Raw genomic sequence first — 19,440 nt, 5'->3', positions numbered from 1 at the left:
ATATAGAAATGGCCAGTAAGCACATAAAAACATCATACTCAACATGATTAGTCATCAGGGAGATGATAATTAAAATCACAATGAGTTGCCACTTCACACCCACTTAAATAGCTAAAAATAAAGGCTGACAACCACAAACCTTGAGGAAGATTGGAAAGAAAAGGAACTTTCATACATTTCTGGTGGGAACAGAAATTGTACAACCACTTTGCAGAATATTCTGGCAGTTTCTTATAAAACAACTACCCTATGACGTGGCAGTTTCCTTTCTAGGTATTTATCTGAGTAAAATGAAAGCATATGTCTACAAAAATTTGTACACAAATGTTCATAGCAGCCTTATTTATAATAGTCCAAAATGGAAACCGCCCAGATCATCAGCTGGTGAATGAACACACCAACTCGAATATATCCAGACAACGGGAGACACTCAGTAATGAAAGGGAAGAAGTGATAACACGCTCGACAACACAGGTGAATCTCAACATCATACTGAGTGCAAGAAGCCAGACACGAAACAGGACATACTGTATGATGCCATTCACAAGAAGTTCTCAAATAAGGAAAAGGTATCTATGGGGAGAAAAGCTGGAACCCTGGTTGCCTCTGTGTGGGGTTGTGGTGGCAACTGACTGGAAACGGACACAAGGAAAATTTTCTGAGGTCTCGAGTATTCTGTATCATGACAAGAGATCCAAGTATGCGTTTGTAAAAACACACAACATGGGGCACCTGAGATTTGTGTGTTCCACTGCAGCAAATTCTACCTGCAAAGAAACGGTAAACAGGGGGATGTGTGGGTGACACCATCGGTGAAGCATCACTCATTGGCTCCGGTCATGATCCCAGGGGCCTGGGATCAAGACCTGCTTCCGGCTCCTTGCTCAGCGGAAAGCCTACTTCTCCCTCTGCCTCCTGCTGTCTCGCTTGCTGTCTCTGGCAAATAAATAAAATCTTTTAAAAAAGAAAAACAGTGAGCAGGTATTCATCTGCAGCTAATGCTATGCATGCTGAAGTGTTTGGAGGTGAAGCCTACTGATGTCTGTAGCTCAGTTTGAAATGAATTAATGAAATAAGCGTGACCTCGTAATCAAGCAAATATGGCATAATGTTAATTGTAGAGTAGTGTTTGGTATCTAGGTACAGATCTTTGAATTCATCTGTATATTGCAAAGTTTTCATAATAAAATCTGAAGGAAAATAAGAAAAAAGTTGTTAATGTCTAATGGATAAAATTGTTACAAGAATATTTAAGAAGTTGGTTATCTTTATCACCAATAAATCATTAAATGCTTATTAATAAAGAATGAAAAAAAAGTGTTAAGCCATGTGTTTCAGACTCAGTTTCAGTGCCCAGCTTCACCGCAGCAGTGTGGCTCTTTTTTCCCTTGGCTTACTACAGTCCAGTATTTTCCTTTTCGTCTTCAAATATACCCAATTTATTCTGGCAGAAGACGTTTGCACTTGCTGTTCCTTTACTGATGCCCTTCCCGTCTTCAACAACATTCACATGGTTGAGTCCTCGTCATTCAAGTCTCACATCCGCGGTAGCCTTACTGAACTCCCGTGTATATTACTGCGTTCCTTAGGAAACAGGAGTCTTCAAGAAAGCATCAACGGGCTTAGCACACTACTGGGCAACGGCAGGTTCCTAGATTTCTAATGACTGGCACCAAATTCTTCTGGACCTGGCTGCAACGCACCACCACCACCTCCCCCCCGAAGAATCCTGTTGGTACTTCTTCATAGTCTGACCTATTTTGAAATTGACTCAAATACATTTCCCCTCTACCCCCATTCCCACACACATGCACACACACTCACACACTCACAGGAGCTTTGGACGCCAAATGCGCCCTGGTTTTGCTCATAGCTCTATCCTTACTGCAGGGGCTCGCAATAGCATTGGTGACTCAGTGAGGCGCTTTGACCCCTCCCGTGAGAGCTGGCTTTGCTCTGCTTTCCTTTCTGTTCCCATCCCCCACCCTCACTCCCGTCCAGAAGGCGCCCGAGGGGGCGCAGTTCTTTCCATTCCTTCATGGGCTAATTGGTTCATTCGCTCATTCATTCATTCATCCTTTCGTTTGTTCATTCATTCATTCGTCCGTTCATCCCAATCCGCCCCGCTCCGCTAGGCTTCTGGCCCGCACGCGCAGATCCCCCGCGGTCGCGCCTGACCCTCCCCCCGGCCTCAGCCCCGCCCCCTTCCCGCCCCGCCCCCTCTCCAGGCCAATTGGGGCTGGCTGGCCGGGCGGGGCCGGGGCCGGGGCGGGGCCTTGCTCCCCCACTACCCCCGGCGGCGCCCGCGGCTCCGGAAACGCGCCGCGGGGCTGCTGGGGCTCAGGCGGGCGCTGGCGGCTCCGTGGCGTTTCCTGCCACGCCGGGCCTGCCTGGGCCGCGCCAGCGCCGCTCCACCGCCGCTCCGCCGAGGGCAGCGCATCGGCAGCCGCGGGGCCGGGGTGAGCATGAGGGCCACGGGAGGATGTGCCGAGGGCGCGGGAGGGTGTGCGGGATTGGGCTGATCGTTTGGACCACGGAAGGATGCGCGGGGGGGGCGGCCTGGGAGAGTGCGCGGGGCTAGGGTGAGTGTTCCGCAGAGTGTGCGGTGGCTGGAGGCCAAGCGTTCTGGGGGGGGCGTCTCTGGGCCCGCAGGAAGCTGCTCAGCCCTGAGGCCATCCAAAGTGAAGGACGAGTCCCAGATGGCGGGTACGAGGAGGCCTGAAGGCCTTCTTGCGGCGGGCGGGGGGCGGCGGTCAGGGGCGGGAATCGCGGATGTGCAGAGGCCTACGCTGCCTTGGGGGAGCCGCTGGGAACTGGTCATTCTGGGAAGGAGGGGACGCCAGCCCCGAGCGCAACAGAGGCTGAGGGAGAGGGGGCGTTGGAAAGGTTAAAGGGCTTTTCTCCCGCTCTGGAGGAAGGGCCGAGCCGCAGTCAGAACCGCTGGGTGGATGAGCTGGAGACGGTTCCTGCTCATGGGGTCTCTCCTTTCCTTCTGGATAGAGGTTGAGCCTCAGGTTGGTGGGGAGGGAAGGAGGGATAGCCCAGAGCCCAAGAGCTGTGAGGGAGCGCAAGGGGGCAGCGCTTGCTGGGTGAAGATGAGCTCAAGGCTCTAGGTCTGGAACAGGGCTTTTTCTGTCGCCCTTCTGGGGGCCACCATCTCCTGCTCCTGTGCCTCCCCCTTACACTCCTTTGCTGCCTCTAGTCTATATTTGGGTAATTAATTACATGTCTTTTTCCATGCTACCCCCACAAACACACACTTGCCTGCCGCCCAAAGCCCATGGTCCCTTTCAAACAACCCCCCCCAATCCTGGCCCTCTTCCCAGAGGTCCCACCCTGTTCCAACTGACGCCCTCCAGCCAGCGTTGGCCTAGCCTGGCTGCCAGCCCCCCCAGTCTCCTTGGTCAGTGAAATATTTTCTCTTAAACCTCAGACCCGACATTTTTCCTTTACCAAAGGATTTCAGACGATATTGCCAGAACAGCACCCCCTCTGGGTACTAATGCTGCCTCACCCCATTCCCCATCGTCCCTCCCCCATTGAGCCTTTAAGTAGAAGCAGCTTGCACAGTACCTGGTACAGTCCAGTCCGTTCCCCCAAAAATGTCCCTGGATCTGTGTTCAGAACCCTACTGAACAGTGACTTGCAGCCTTCTTTGGGTGAGGCCCCTTGGAAAAATCACTAGAAAGTGTGAATTCTCTTCCCAGAAGTCTGACAGTCAGCACAGGGGATCCCACACTGGAAGGTCACAGGCCTGAATCCTGTCTGCCGAGGGCTGGTGGTGAGGAAGTCTCCATATTCTAGATGGGCCCAGTACTGACAAGGCACAGGTCTGCATTCCAGTCCTCAAAGTGCTGGTTGCAAATGCAGATTCCTTGGCCCCACCCGCACCTCCTACTCTGCCCCTTGAGCTCTTAGCAAACCCCAAGCCAGGATTGTAGCACACTGATCCAGCCCGGATCCTAACCTGCCTGGGATCCCCAGATGAGCAGCCCCTCATATCTGTAGAGCCCATCCCATATCCAGGGCACTGTAACCTAAATGAACCTATACTTATAATTTATGTTGGTTTTTAGTAAGATGCCATGCGCCTTCTTGGGAAAGGAGGAGCATAAACCTTTTCTCAGTTAAGTACAACAAACACTACAAAATCCCCTTCTGGTCTACCTTCTGGCTTTTTATAGAAGGGAAAGAAAACGGAAACCTAAACAGAGAGGGACAGGTGCCCAAGTGAAGTAAGAGAGGAGAACTGGGGAAGATGGAGACAGATGCCTCCCACCCACGCACATGGAAAAAGACACACACAGACACAAACATCCCAAGAGAAACAGACTTTCCTGGTGAAACACCCTTCCTTGGCCCTTTAGGATTCTGCCACTTTTGGCAGCAGCATATTTGCACAATACAGGTTTGGCCCTCTCCCTTTAAGGCCTTGGTGGCCATTTCCTGGTGAGACACGCTGAGAGCACATGAAGGCCAATGTCAGCTCCAGTCCAGAGGCTTGGGTCAGCATCCTGGCCTTGCCTGGCTGGGTTGGATTGGAATTTTTGGCAGTGTGTGTTGTCCCCCCGCCCGTCCTCCGGTCAAGCACACATGACCCAAAGAGACATGTTCCTGGAAGGTGCCCCCAAGTCTGCTTCTGTCCCCCTGAATTATTTCAGTCCCAACAGGTGGGACCTTACCCGCCTGACTTTACAACTCAGAATCGGCCTGAGACACAATGAGCCATCCTTGCATGTCTCTTTTGATAAGTCTAGGAGTTGACAGACCATGTCTGCTGGCCTTAAAGCTGGTCATGCTGTCAGAAGGCCCCACGGGTAAGGATGCAAGATGGTGGGAAATATCCTTTCCTTTCTGGACACGCTTGTATTTTCATGTATGTCAGCGTCGCTGAACCGTCTTTGCCCAGAGACAGTTCTCAGTCTAAGCAGCAGGACTCAAAGGAGGACAGTCACCTGGTGAGGAGAACTGGGAATCTAGGTGATCGTTTGCACGGGACAGAAAGCCACAGGCACCCATCTGAATTAGATGCTGGAGAGTAAGGTCTCTTGTCTGGCCTATAAAGACACGCTCCAGGGCATTTTTGCTCTGGCCCAGAACTGAACTGAACACCATGAGCTACCTATTGTCTTCCAGGGCCTGAGGACATTCTGCTACAGGTCCTTATTTAGATGTTCCAGGGAGTCCAGGTATTTCTGGCATCCCTTAGAAGTTTCTGGAAGCTGCTAGATAGATCTAGTTTGGGTGGTCTTGCTGCCGCTCCCCTGCCCCACTGATGGGGCAGGGGGATCTGCCCACTCAGATGCAGACTTCACTAGCACATTCTGAGGAGGGATTCTGAGCTCCAACGCAACCAAAAGACACTTAATTATTCACTACTTTTTTTGACATGGGTTGTTTTTTTTTGTCTCCATTGAATTCTGCTCTTAATTTCTGTTCTTTCATATCAAAGTGGAATGGTTATTTCGGTTCTCTTAATGTTTCTGATTCTATACAGAAAATTTGATTTAAGTAAGTAGATTAAAATTTACGTTGCCATCCAAAGCACATGGGCAGGATTATTTCTGCACTCCCCTGAGCTCTCATGTTGTAGAATGCATGATTTTTCGGATTGTCAGGCAGGGGGTCCGCGTCCAGAGGGTCTCCCAGTATTCATCGAGCAGCCACGGTGTCCGTGGCACTTCGCTCGGTCTGGGGAGGGGTCTGTGATCCACCGTTGGCAGGGGGCCTCGCTCTCCGGGAGTGGATAGGCCTTAGACAACACTTCAGAGCCCACGGAAAGAAGGAGCCTAATGTCATTCAATTAAGAGGCAGAGATTTGTTTTCCCGACTTTTTCTCCCGACTGCCATTTCCCAGGTGGGGGTAGGCGCGCACCTCATGAGATTTGGGTGAATGAAAGTGCCTTCCAGTCAAGGTCTGCAGCATCCTCTGTACCCATCAGGTGCATTCCTGTGGTTTTCATATTCTTCCTGGAATTGCTTTGACCTTGACCCTGCAGCTCCACTTTCGGAAGGCAGTGGACATCTGTACTTGTCATTTTTGTCACAGCATCCAGCATCTTTTCCAGGTTCGTTCCCCCATTTCAAAGTAGAGCAGCCCTATAGCATGGCTTCTGAGCAATCACATGATCTTCAGGATTGGTGATAATTTTACTTTTAACTGCAGTGGGGGTTAATGTGTATTTCATCATACAGAATTTAGCTACTTTGGTGAAAGGGGCTCCATCTGTTTTTGTGAGCACTTTCTCGATGACCACTGTGCGTCCGTGCACACTAGGAGTGCGTGTGCTGACCTGAAGTTCTTGCAGGTTACGTCTCCTGGGCAAGCCTGCTACGGGAAGGGCCACTCCTGTTGCTACACGGGAAAGCATAATTAATAATTCACATGGGGGTTGGAGCTGCAGGATTTCAACAGTTAATCATTCCAATTAAGTGAAAACACTTTGATAGGCTCTGCTCAATTAAATAGAACACTTGAGGAGCATGTGCTCAATTAAACATGGGTGGCTTGGAAGAACTTTGTGCGAGTGAGAGAGAGAGAGAGAGAGAGAGAGAATGATAGGATATCGATAGGATGATTTAAAGCCAGTCGCCTGAGTCCATATAAACCATCAGGCTCTGAGGACATTCAATAACAGCCTGTTGCCTTTCTTTGGTGTGGCTCGGAAAGTCTTAAATCTTGGGAGCTGGACCTTAGGCAAGTTACTTAACCTCTTGAGTCCATAACTTACTTCTGTGTGCAATGGAGGCCGTGAGAATTATTGGTCTCGGTGATTAAATTATGAGAAGGGAGAAGCACAGGACGAAACACCTAGAAGGTGCTCTGTAACTAGAGGTTTGCTCCCATTAACACTCCCCTCCCCCCACGGCTTATCCCATGTCCACTTGATGCCAGGAGCTCCTGCAGATGCTGGGGATTCGGGGCCAGGAAAGAGAAGGTCTGTATCCTGTGGGAGGTGACCTTTCTCCTGGGGAGTCAGGTAAAAACAGTTTCATTTGAGGATGATTGTTAGGTAGTGAGAAGTATTAGGAGTAAACGGTGATTGGGCTCGAGAGCAAAGACACTTTGAGGAGATGACACTTGATTGAGGTCTGAATTCTTAGAAGGAACCGCCTGTGGCACGTTCAGAGCCCTGAGGGGGCATCACCTTGGCATAGTTGGGACAGAACGAATGCCAGGGTGTCTGGAAAGAATGACTGAGATGTGGGGTGCAGGATTCGGGCCAGGTGGGTCAGGCTGGGGTCTTTGTAAGGGGCTAAGGCCTCGGGTCTCTGGCTTGAGGACAGTGAGACAAGGTTGTAAAGGGCCATGTTTTCCAGAAGGTAAGTGTGAGATGTTCTGCCGGTTCCACGTGGCAGCAAAACCTCCACGTCAGTGGAAGTGAGTTTTCGTAATGAATTGTGTAAGGATTCACGTGTAAGGACCAGTTTGTTTTGTATCGGAAGCCAAAGTCAAACCAGACCTCAGATGTACACCAGGAACACTCCCAAGTGCTCAGAGGGGCCCTACCCAGCTGACAGTGGGCCACAGAGGGCATAGCTGCTGGGCACCGGGGGTGTCACTCACACACCAGGGAAGCACCTGTACTGGGCAGTGGGCTAAAGACGGGCTTGGGGCTTCTGTGGATGTTGAGACTAAAGGAGGCCCTTCTGCTCACACCCGTGATGGCACCAAGAGCCTGCGGAGAGGAGCCCAGGAAGTCCCAACCCCATGGTCCTTCCTATCTCTGAGCTTTCTGGGACTGCCCACACATTCCCATAAGGCTGTCTTATCTAAAGTCTACCCAAATCTTTTAAAATTATTACTCTTTTCTGATTACCAAAGAAATGCAGCTCGGTTACTAAAAATTCACATGGTACTAGAACAGAAAGCAGAAGACCTTTCTAAATCCAGACTCTACCCCAGTGAGGCACACATTACGGTAGAGGTGTGCTTAGTTCAGCAACAAGTCACTCCGTTTACTCCTTTATTCCCCTGAATTGCAAGTATGTAGTTGGCTGTTCTCTCTCCGTTCCTACTCTCTTTGGATTTTTTAGTGAACAGTTACTGTCTGTCTCCGTCTTCTTTAAAGGATTTGCATTTTTGTAATCTGTGTGTCATCTATTTTAGCCACCTGTTGATTTTTTTTTCATTTTTATTTCTTTTTCTTTTCTTGTTTTCTACCACTTGTTGATTTTATGTTTAAGCTCTTCAGTTTTCTTCCTGCTCTGAGTTCTAGGACTCTTTAGTAAGGTCTCCAGCCCTCTGAGCCACATTCATCATTCACCCTCTCCTTCTCTTATTTTTGACAGTGGGATTGTTTCGTCCTATAGTATATTGTTTTCCATGCTTTTACTTTTCACCTATCTATGTCTTTACATTCAAAGTTTTTATATTTAAAGCTTCTTACAGATGGCATAGAGTTGAGTATTGTTTTTTTAATGAAGTCTAGTAATCCCTGCTTTTCAGCTGAAGTGTTTACTCCATTTACATTTAACTTAGTTATCCATGTAGTTGGACTTAAGTTTGCCATCTTGCTATTTGTTTCTGTTTATCCTCTCTGTTCTTTTTCCTTTGTTGCTTTACTCTTTTGGATTATTTTTTAGAATTGTATTTTATCTCCACTCCTGGCTTATTAGCATGTATCAGAGTCTCAGAGGGCTTCCTAAAACACTAAATCATACATTTTACTTATATGTATGGTATAAATCCCACAGTACCTTATTATTTTTCCTTTAAATGGTCAGTTATTTTTTAAAAGATTTAAAAATAAAGGGGGTAAAAGTGTTTTTACATTTCTGATGTTCTTCATTCCTTTGCGTCGATCCAAGTTTCCATCTGGTATCATTTTCCTTCACCTGAAGAACTTTCTTTAATGTGTCTCATAGTACAGGTCTGCTCGTGACCAATTCTTTTTGTCTGAAGAAAGTTTTTATATTGCCCTCATTTTTGAAGGGTATTTCCCCTGAATATAGAATTGTAGGTTGACGGGGTTTTTTCCCTTTAGCACTTTAAAAATGTCATTCAGTTGTTTGGAGCTTGCACATTTTCTGATAAGAAGTCCACAGTTACTCTTATCATTGAGCTTCTCTATAGAACATGACCCCCCACACACACACCCTGCTGCTGTAGGATTTTCTCTTTATCACTAGTGTTCAGCAATTTTATTATGACGTGTTTTGGTGTGCACATGTGGCTTTTTGGTTTTGTTGTTGGTTTGTTTAGTCTTGATAGGGGTTGGCTGGGCTTCTTGGAGCTAGTTTTCATCAAATTAGGGTATTGTTGTATTTGTATTGTATTGTTGTATTAGTTGTATTTCTTCAACTACATTTTTATCCTCTCCCCTTTTCCTCTTCTTTTCAGATTCCAGTTTCATATGTGTTCGGTGATTTTCTGTTATATCCAGGTCACTGACGCTGTTTTTTAAATATCTTTTTCCTTTTCATTTTGATCTTCATTTGGGATAGTTTCTGTTGCTGTATCCTCGAGTTTTTTAATCTTTTGGGGGGGACAAGGGTCAGTGTCTAATCTGCTGCTAATCACATCCAGTGAAATTTTCATTTTAACTGTTACAGTTTTCACCTCCAGAAGCCCCATTTGTATCTTGTTTATATCGTTCATTTTTTTCCATTGTGTTTCTGTTCTCTCAGTCTTGTACAGAGTTAAACTAGCTGTTGTCCTTGTCTGTAAGTCCTGCCAGTCATCACTTTTGAGTTACGTCCGTTGACCTGATTTTCCTGCTTCTTGGCATTCCAGATGATATTGCTGAGCGGCTAGAGTCTGTTACTTCACTTTGAAGAGGGTTGGACTTCCTTTGAGGGCATAGTTATTTGTGGAACAGCTTCATCACATCAAGGCCTATTCTTAAGCTTTTCTAGAGCACGTTCAGGGTAGCTGTGGCTCCAGGAGACGGTCAGTGCTACTACTGAGGCACAGCCCCTCTGATTCTCTACTGAATGGTCCCAGGCATCACTGAGGACTCTACTCTGATTGGTTGGGAATCATTCAGCTTAAAGCCTCTGGGCCCTTCCTTTCCTAGTCTTTGGGAGTTTTATTATGTACCATGGCTTGGGAGTTAGGAAAGACCCAAGGGGAGCACTGTGCTGATTTTTTGGAGCTCCTTTTTTCTGCCTCACTCCCTCCTTTCTGGCACTCTTCTCTGCAACTTCTAGCTGCATCAGCTGTCATGAATGCTAGTCTGTGTCTTGATGAAGCCACCAAGCTCTATTGGAGGCCCCCTGCCCTGCATGCTCAGTCTGGACATGGCCTCCAGGCAGAGCCAGGGCAATGATAAGGCTCATCGCAGTTGTTTCTCTTCTCTCGGGATGATGATCCTGCACTTCCTGCTGCCCAGTATCTGAAAACTTGTTTCAAATTGCTTCTGTCCAGTTTGATACTTGTTTACAGCAGGACATTGTTCTTTGTTCCAATATCCTGGCCAGAAGTAGAAGTGTCCATCCGTCCCTCTCAATTATAATACCCAATTTTACGTAAAAGTGTTTCTGGAATGTCTGGGCCTTCTACTCCTTGAGCTAGTGTAAAAAATGCCTCCTTCTCACTTAATTGTGAATTGAGCAGAATTGACCTGACATCAGAACAGAAGCTGTGTTCCTGTTTGTATTGGCTGAAGTGGAGGCCTCTGATACACACACATTTGTGGTAATATAATCACAACATTTTGCATATTTTGCAATCTGGAAGAAAAAGGTAAATCTGAACATATCGTTCAGATCTTTTATTTAGCAATGTGGTGTTTGAAGATCTTGTCTTTGAGGCTTCTTTTTCTACTTGTTTTGTTCACCTTTCCATTTGGTCCGACATTTCTCAGAAACCTTCTTGTCTGCGTCTGCTTCACAGGCACCGGCTTCATCGTTTGCATTGTGTGGGGTAAGGCCTTTAAAAGGCCTCGCTTCTGGACAGTGAAACCAGGATCCCACTCTTCCATTGCCTCTCTTCGCTCCAGTGGCCCAGTCTTTCTTGTTGCCCTTCCAAAGTGGGGAAGATCTCATCTATCTTCTCACTTAGGTCTTCTTCTGATATTGTTTTGGGGACACTTCCTTCTGATGCAGTGTGAGCCCTGACCTCTCTGAGGCTGGCTGTGAGGAGGCCTGCGGCCGGCCTGTCCCAGAGAGCCTGTCTCGCTACCGTTGGCTCTCCATCTGTGTCTGTCTTCTCCGGGCTGTTCCTGGGCCAACATTCATTTGTCTTGTCCGGGTTCCGTCTAGCCTGCCTGTATTAACTCTTTGCCGTCTGTGTCCCCCAGTGTTGCAGTTGTGTGCTCTGGCTTGTCACTCTGCTCCTGTGCAAGAGAAGACTGAATGAGATACAAAACTAGGGGAAAGGAAATCACTAGTCTTGTCCTGGGGGACCCAAAAGCAGGGCCGCTGTCACTCATGGCTCTTCTCACTTTCCTTAGCTTTGCCTGCCCCCTCCCCGGGCCTTGCCCTCCCCCAGGATGGAGCCCAGGAAACCAGGTTCTGGCAGGCCTTCCTGAGACGCTTGAGGCCCAGGTGAGCTGTGCTTCCCTCTGCCTGCCTTAGGAATCTGTCACTGCTCCCTGGTTTTGGCTGTGGCCTCTACCTCTTTTCCCAGCATGACACACTAAAGGACCTGAACTCCAGCTTCTGCCTTTCCTACCTTTGCTTTCTGCCTGAGTCTACCAAGAAACGGATGCCTGCTGGGGTTGTAATTCCCATTATGCTGGTGGGGGAGCCGCATTTCAGTCCAGGAAAGTGATTGAACCGAAGTCCCTTGGGAAGACAGTGGGAGGCCCGGGCCATGGCCCAGGTTTCTGATGCTTGGTCAGATTCTCTTTCCAGGACTTCCTGAGGCTTGTGTTAGATCTCTGTGCTAGTGATGCACACCCAGTCCAGACCCTCACCTCATATCCCATGCTGTTACTAGCACTGCTCCCACCTCATTCTAGAATGGACAGGAGGAGTACTTATCCCGGGAGTTCTTTCAGGCTTCAGTGACATTTGACGACGTGGCCCAGGCTGGATGCTGAGCGGAGGACGCTGGCACATTAGAGGAACACGACCTCCGGGGGTAAGATGTCCCAGCCCTTGCGCCAGCTTCCCCACAGCCACGTGCGCCTCTTCTGTCTCAGGGGCTGCACATGTGAGGTGGGAGGGTTGCTAAGACAGGAGTCCGCTGCGGGTTAGGCTTGGGAGTTATAGCACAGGACCAGGTTCACACCGAGGAGTGTGAACCGGGAGAAAGGGAGGATCTGCTCTTCGGGATGGCCATCTGGTGCTCCATCCGATGGGCCCAGGGTCTGCCTCTGTGTTGCCTGGAGGGAGCCAGCCCTCGGGGAAGGCATCGGGAATGGATGCGTGGCTTGCCGGAGGGCACAACCAGGCTCTACTTTGTGGCTTGAAAGGGTTTCATCTTTTTTTTTTTTTAAGATTTTTATTTATTTATTTGAGAGAGAGACAGTGAGAGAGAGCATGAGCGAGGAGAAGGTCAGAGGGAGAAGCAGACTCCCCATGGAGCTGGGAGCCCGATGCGGGACTCGATCCCAGGACTCCGGGATCATGACCTGAGCCGAAGGCAGTCGTCCAACCAACTGAGCCACCCCGGCATCCCAAAAGGGTTTCATCTTTGAAGGCCCTGCCGCATTTCGGCTGTGTTCTGATGGCATTTCCGGCCGCCAGCCAAACCGTTTTTCCTTTTCCACGCGCAGGAGTTCCTGTTCTGAATCCTACCTGGTGTCCGGCCCCGACGCTGGTATCAGCCCCATCCCTTAGTGCAGACGGAGCGAAGTAGTGTTCTGGTGAGTGAGAAAGAAATCTGAAAAGTGAAAAATTTGGCGGTGGGTGGGGGGGACCCAGCTGAGCCTCTGGGGAGGGGCTGTGGCTGCTTCTCCAGCCCGAAGGGGAGCCGTCCTGGGCCATTTCGGTGCGGCGGTGAGGCCTTGCTGCCCCTTTCATCCGCAGTCCCGGCTTCTGGTTGGACGCGCGCAGTCGTTGTGCCGCAGCCGCCCCGGGCCCTGCGGTCAGCAGCCGCCTGCACAGGAAAGGGGTGGCCGACAAAGGAGAGTAACCTCATCCTTCTCCTCTCAGGAGGCATCTGGGCGCGCGAGCGGCGGGCGATGGGCGAAGAAGCGCAGCCGCAGGAGATGGCCTCCAGCAGCTCCCCGCAGGCCGGCGAGCCCAGCCCCGAGGTCAAGCAGAACAGGGACGCTGGGGGTCGGGGGGGCAGCCCTCAGGACCTGCCTATAGAGCATCACTTCTCCTGTAAGGAGTGTGGGGATGCCTTTCGGCTCAAGGTCCTCCTGGTGCAGCACCAGAGGATTCACAGCGAGGAGAAGGGCTGGGAGTGCGGCGATTGCGGGAGCGTCTTCCGGGGGGTCTCCGAGTTCAACGAGCACCGCAAGAGCCACGTGGCTGCCGAGCCGCAGCCGGGCCCCAGCCGCGCCCTGGAAGAGGCCGCAGAGCCACGGGGGCCGGCGGAGAGGGAGGCGAAGCCCTTCGAGTGCGAGGAATGTGGGAAGAGGTTCAAGAAGAACGCGGGCCTCAGCCAGCACCTGCGCGTGCACAGCCGGGAGAAGCCCTTCGACTGCGAGGAGTGCGGCCGCTCGTTCAAGGTGAGCACGCACCTGTTCCGTCACCAGAAGCTGCACACGGCCGAGAAGCCGTTCGCCTGCAAGGCGTGCGGCCGCGACTTCCCGGATCGCCAGGAGCTGCTCAAGCACCAGCGCGCGCACACGGGCCACCTGCCCTTCGACTGCGACGACTGCGGCAAGTCGTTCCGCGGCGTCAACGGCCTGGCGGAGCACCAGCGCATCCACAGCGGCGCCAAGCCGTACGGCTGCCCGCACTGCGGCAAGCTCTTCCGGAGGAGCTCGGAGCTCACCAAGCACCGGCGCATCCACACCGGCGAGAAGCCGTACGAGTGCGGCCAGTGCGGCAAGGCCTTCCGCCAGAGCTCCAGCCTGCTGGAGCACCAGCGCATCCACACGGGCGAGCGGCCGTACGGCTGCGGCGACTGCGGCAAGGCCTTCCGCGGGCCGTCCGACCTCATCAAGCACCGGCGCATCCACAGCGGACTCAAGCCGTACGAGTGCGACAAGTGCGGCAAGGCCTTCCGCCGGAGCTCGGGCCTGAGTCGCCACCGCAGGACCCACAGCGGAGCGCGGCGCTGCGAGTGCGGCGAGTGTGGCCGCGTGTTCAAGAGGCGGTCGGCGCTGCAGAAGCACCAGCCGAGCCACCGCGACTAGAGGAGCGCCCCCCACCCCCAGCCCCGAGCCCCTCGGCCGCCCCCCCGGCGGGCGGTGGCGGCGGCAGCGGTGGCAGCCCGGGGGGCCCAGTCCCCGAGAGGGGGAGGGCGGAGTCAAAGGAGATGAACACTTTTGTAGCGCTTATCTATTTTCTCGTCAGAAAGGTCGGATCCAATTTATACTGTCACCAGCAATTTCTAAGTGTACACGTTTCCCATCTTGCCTATGGAGAGTAGCTTCTAGGACATTCTAATTTATTTGGACTAGTATGACTGGCATCGAGTACCTTCAAGGAATCCACGGGCCTCGGAACTAAGAAGGAGACAAGAGCGACGTGCAGGTGTCGCCGAAAGGGGGTTGTAGGTCCCCTACGCCGGGCTGCTCCGCCTCGCCCCCACAGCGAGGCACAGAACTAGTCCTCGACGGCCTCAACATAACATGACCCCCGCTTTCCTGGAGACAAGACAGCGCCCCACAGTTGTTTGGCCTACTTGAATTTATAAATTTTTAGGGATGTAGATAGAACACTCAGATGTCTTATAATATTTAATTTATTAATTCAGCTATACATACATACTGTAAATCACATATTACATAGAATAATATATTAATTTAGAGAATACTCCTTTTTTCCCTCACACCGCTACGCAAGATCATTTTATTCTAAATTCTCACATGCATCTCTGACCTCAACATCTTCACCAACCTCGTCGCCCCTTTCCAGTCATCCAACAGTTCGGAAGCATCTCCCACAACTTCCGTACGTCTAAGCTGTACCCCATGCAGCACTGTGACAATCCCTGCACGAGGCTCTCACTATAAACCGCCTCCCAAGCCATAAATACATGTTCTCATTACATTAGGACATTTGTGGTTATTTTGTTCTGCTTTTTTTTTTTTCCTCGATTTGTCCTATAGCTCTACAGCATCATCACTTAACGGGTTCGGCTTTTTCAAATGACTTTTAAAAAACTTTTTGGAAGCATCTAGAACTTGTCGTTACGGGGTCATTCTCCCAGGAACAAGTACTGAATCTGGGTCCCATTGCTTTTGCGTCCATTTTTCTTCAACCACATCATTCTGGTGACTTCCCCGTGCATCCAAAACTAGCATCAGCTGGGGTCCGTTTCGGGTTGATAGGTCTTGTCCTCCAGCAGCACGTTCTGTTCAAGCTCAAGTAGCTAAGAGAGCACGCCCATAACAGGGGCGTCTCAAGGACTCAAGTATAAGATGATGCCTCTTTTTTGGGAGTGATAGCCTCTCTCCCCACGCAGCCAGCCCTCCGTTCTGGGCTCCGTAAAACAGGGGAGATCACAGGACTACCTCCTAAGGTTATCATGAGAACCGTGACGCCACGCCTGGTCCGAAGGTGCACACTCAGTGAAGGTCATCTGCTGACATCGCCATAATTACCACTGGCATTCTATGGCTCATTAGTACCGGAACTGGGGATGGACCCAGGCCTCCTGACTCCTAGTCTCATTTTATTTCTCTTGTGTGGTGACTTAAATCGTGTTCCTGTTTTCTTGCATGCAGATTGTACGTTCATCTCCTTTGACCAGTTATCAAGTTACCTTTGGATATATTGACTTTATACAGCTGTTCGTTCTAGAGCGATTGTGATGATCTCTTTTCCATTTTGATTGCTTTGCTCTTGGTAGCAGTTTTATTACACTTTGGTCCTGCGAGTTTTAGGTTTTACAAACCCGAGCACTCACCGTCGTCCGTTAAGCCGTAACTTCCATTGCTTCAGTACTTTGATATGATGATGTTTTCTTCTGGAATTCTGATTACAAATGAAAAGTCGAAAGCCCTGCCCCACTGGAAGGTGGATGCGCCAGGTGGGCAGGCTGGATGGGAAGGGGCCAGAGAAGCAGGCTCTCTCCTCATCCAAGATGCAGACTCGGTGCGTCTCTGTGAGTGGGACTAGACTATCCAGCCTGGCCACACAGACACGCAAGAGAAACTTCCATCTCGGATTGGCCAGAACATTCTGACTGTTCCTCAGTATAGCCCGGCCTGTCAGCAGCAGGCCTGGGCTTAAACTAGATCAATGGGCTAGTCCAGATGTGGTCTTGGCTGCAGCTGGCTGTCCGTCAAGCTCCTGGGAGCTTTGGCCATGCCTGGCATGGATTCACTGCCTGAGCAGCAGAGCCACACGAGACACATCTCCTCGAACATGAGAAGACTCCCTTGACTGATGCTGTCACGTTGATTGCGTCCTCCTCCCAAGGAGTGACTCTGCAACTAGAAAGAGGTCGGTCTGGTGGCTTTTGCTTTGGGCAGCTAGGGGGAAATTCACCCACGTGTTCTGATGTTAACCTCCTGCAGCTATAGCTAAGAGGAGCTCAGAGCAGAGGCTCAGAGAAGAGCCGTGTGCCCCTCTGATGCCCTGTGCATCGTGATGACAGAAGCTGGCGCCACAGGCCCGGGCTGTGACTCTCAGCGGCCCTGCCCAGGAGGGGCAATAAAACAAGGGTTCAGAGGGCGATGGTGCCCTTCTGATGGCCCGTGTGGCAAAGAAATGGAAGCTGGTCATCCTGGGGCTGGGCTGTTACTCGCAACAGCCTCCCCCAGGAGTAATAGCAGCAAGGGCTGGCCAGAAACCTGGCCTCCAGTGGCCTGCGGACCCTACAGGTAGAAGCCAGCCACACCGGGGCTGTGGTGTGACTTGCCAACAGCTGTGCCCAGGCCGGGGGAGCCACTAGCGGGCCCAGAGAGGAGGTCAGCGCTTCCCGATGGGCCCGCCAAGACCGAGCTTCCCAACAAGCACACCTGGAGGGGCTTCTCGGGCCCCCATCCTGGAAAGCGGGGTCCCCTGGTGACCCCTGTGACCTTAGCCAGAAGGTCGTCTGGAACGGCCCCCAGGCCACAACAGTGGCTCTCTGTGACGTCTCCGTCCTGACCCCCCGGCACTTGTTACACAGCTGCGCCTCGTGCCCTGTGGCCTCAGTTCTCACAGTTGTGGAACTGTGTCTGAAATCACTGCTTCCTTCTGCATCCATTTGCTCTTTGCAAGTTGTCAGGACATGGTCGACACAACCGTCTTCGGTAAGGAACTTGACATTCACAGGGGGCAAGTCGGGCAACATCCGCCGGAAGTGCTCGGCCACCTCTTGCTCGTTCGCTAGCCATGCATCAGCGTCTCTGAAGGATCCAGATACAGTGTTGGTAGCTCAGAGCCCCGCGTTGTCGCCACTGCTCCGTTCCTCCCCCTCCGGGACGCGGCGCCCTGGCATCCCGTCACACCCTCCTGACTTCTTCCATTCTCAGTTCTCGCATTTTCTCTGAAACAGACCCTCTCCTAGAGTTAACACTAAAGACCGCATCTTTTCTGTCACTGTGTTTGCGGGTGACGTCCGTGCTCTCTCCAGCACAAGCAGTCTGTGGCTTTAACGTGTGTCCTGTAGTGTCACCCAGCTCCATTTTTGCCTCTATTGACTCGGGGGTGGATTTCCTTGGATTCCGTAGGTGTACTGCGCTGTCATATGCAAGATGTGATCAAGCTTCCTATAGTGTGTGCTCGTCTATGCATTTGTGTATCTACCTCATTTCGTTTTTTCTTTCTAATCACACACATCCCTTTTGCAAGGGAAATGAAGAGCAGTTGGGTTACATAGAACGCTGACTCTCATTGGAGATCTAACCTTTTCTTATATTCTGAAAGAAACTTTCCATTGCTTTTATTAAAGTTTTGAATACTTGCTGAAATTTTTAAATGAAAGTTGTTGTTTACCATTTTTGCTGCTTATTAAGATGAACTGTGTTGATTAGCTGTGTCGCACCCACTTCTGCATTTCCAGAGCGAGCCCCACGCAGTCGCAGTACTGGTATTCCATGGGCCCGGGGCTTCAGCCTTGTCGCGTGCCCTGGGACCCTCACCCTGCACCCCAGGCCACATTCATTGAACCAGAGCCAAACACTTGACTCAGGGCAGCAACCAGAGCTGTCTGGAGGCGACAGGCTGGGCCTTTCAGGTTCTCTGTCTGTGAAGTGCGAACAAGAGAAATGAGAGAGAAGTTTCTAGTTGGTGTTGGAAGAAAGTGGGAGCCACACGGTATTTAGAGGAGTTGACCCCATGGGTGGCATCAGCTTGAAGATCTGTGGGCTCCTGCCAAGCACTCCAGAGCTGCTTCCACTCCAGCACCCCACAGGAGTCTGGGCACATGTACTTGGATTTCTGGCAGCTGCCCCCATCAGTCCGTTTGTGTCTCCACCTTAGGCTCCCTTGACCTGAGCCAGCTTGAGTGGGTCTCTGCTTTCTGTCATCCGTCAAGAGTCAGTTGCCTTTTACCACTTGGCTGCTTCCTAAGAATCACGTGGCTGGTTTTCCTCCTGTTCTACCGGCTCAAGTTCCTGGCCCAAGTCCCACCTGACTGTCGTCAACACCCGTTTAAATGTGGTACTGTCTTCTGTTCACTCAGATGGGTAAAAATCTATGCCTTTTGGTCTCAGTGAGTTTGACCAATGCCTTTCTGTCCAGGCATCCGTACAGGATCCCCTATTTGTCCCATGAAATGAGTTTAAGTCAACTTCCGGAGAACCTGTCAGATCGGGGATTTGAGAATTTCTCTATTACTAGTATACTTACATTCTGTACTTCTTCTCATTGTATCAGTTTAAGTGTTTACCTTCAAAACTAAAAATGGTCTCTTTTAACTTGGCCTTCAGTGTTCTTTGCGTATCTAAGAATGGTAGCCGCGTCTGCCCCGGTCCACATTTCAGTTGTTCGCGCTGGTCTCCTAACTTGTCTGTTTTATGGCACTTACTATAATCAGCCTTGCACTAGAGCTTCGCCCTCCCCACCTGCCTCCCTGCCCGTTAGATTGTGAGCTCTTATAAGACAGGGGTGACCCTTCATGTCTATTCCCCTACCAGATCTAGCACAGTGCCTTGCATCGAGTAGATTTCAATAAATATATGTTAAATGGCATTGGTGTGCCTTGACTTATTTTGTCAAAGTTTGGGTTAACAGCTCTTCCCTTGCTCCTTTCTCCAGGCTCTGAAGTTCTTGCCCCCTCCTGGTGTTACCTTGTGCCCACCCCCCACCCCCTTACCAGATGCCTGGAGGGGACAGGAGGTGCCCTGATGAGAGAGGGCTGGCTTCCCTGGAAATTTGAGCTGCCCCTTGGCAAAAGAGTCCTGTCCTTCAGCCAAGTTCCTTCTCCCACCCTGGCTACGGCTTGCTCTCCCCCGAGTCTGAATTCCAGGTGGGAGCAGAACCAGCCTGGATCCTGAG

The 19,440-nt window shown here is 50.8% G+C and overlaps 1 protein-coding gene across 8 annotated transcripts; it reads left to right on the top strand.

Moving 5' to 3' along the window:
• The first annotated feature begins 2,377 nt into the window (after window positions 1-2,377).
• On the top strand, window positions 2,378-19,134 carry ZNF275 (zinc finger protein 275). 8 transcript variants are annotated; one of them, XM_044234526.1, is made up of 5 exons: window positions 2,378-2,459; window positions 11,397-11,490; window positions 11,885-12,028; window positions 12,666-12,755; window positions 13,045-19,134. In XM_044234526.1, the coding sequence occupies exon 5, from the start codon at window positions 13,074-13,076 to the stop codon at window positions 14,199-14,201; it is 1,128 nt and encodes a 375-aa protein (XP_044090461.1). In that variant the 5' UTR covers window positions 2,378-2,459; window positions 11,397-11,490; window positions 11,885-12,028; window positions 12,666-12,755; window positions 13,045-13,073; the 3' UTR covers window positions 14,202-19,134. The 8 variants fall into 8 exon arrangements, with proteins under 8 accessions (XP_044090461.1, XP_044090463.1, XP_044090460.1 ...); XM_044234528.1 differs by lacking the exon at window positions 11,397-11,490 and having other exon boundaries at window positions 11,946-12,028; XM_044234525.1 differs by lacking the exon at window positions 11,397-11,490 and having other exon boundaries at window positions 11,907-12,028.
• The last annotated feature ends 306 nt before the right edge of the window (window positions 19,135-19,440 follow it).

This window comes from Neovison vison, chromosome X, assembly GCF_020171115.1.
Source record: "Neovison vison isolate M4711 chromosome X, ASM_NN_V1, whole genome shotgun sequence".
In the NCBI taxonomy this organism is placed as follows: Eukaryota; Metazoa; Chordata; class Mammalia; order Carnivora; family Mustelidae; genus Neogale; species Neogale vison.
Note: the sequence above shows the minus strand (reverse complement) of the source record. Positions and strands in the feature narration are given on the sequence as shown.

What these genes read in the sequence shown, in the direction of transcription:
- ZNF275 (XM_044234528.1), top strand. Translation starts at nt 13,074, where the DNA reads ATGGGCGAAGAAGCGCAGCCGCAGGAGATGGCCTCCAGCAGCTCCCCG.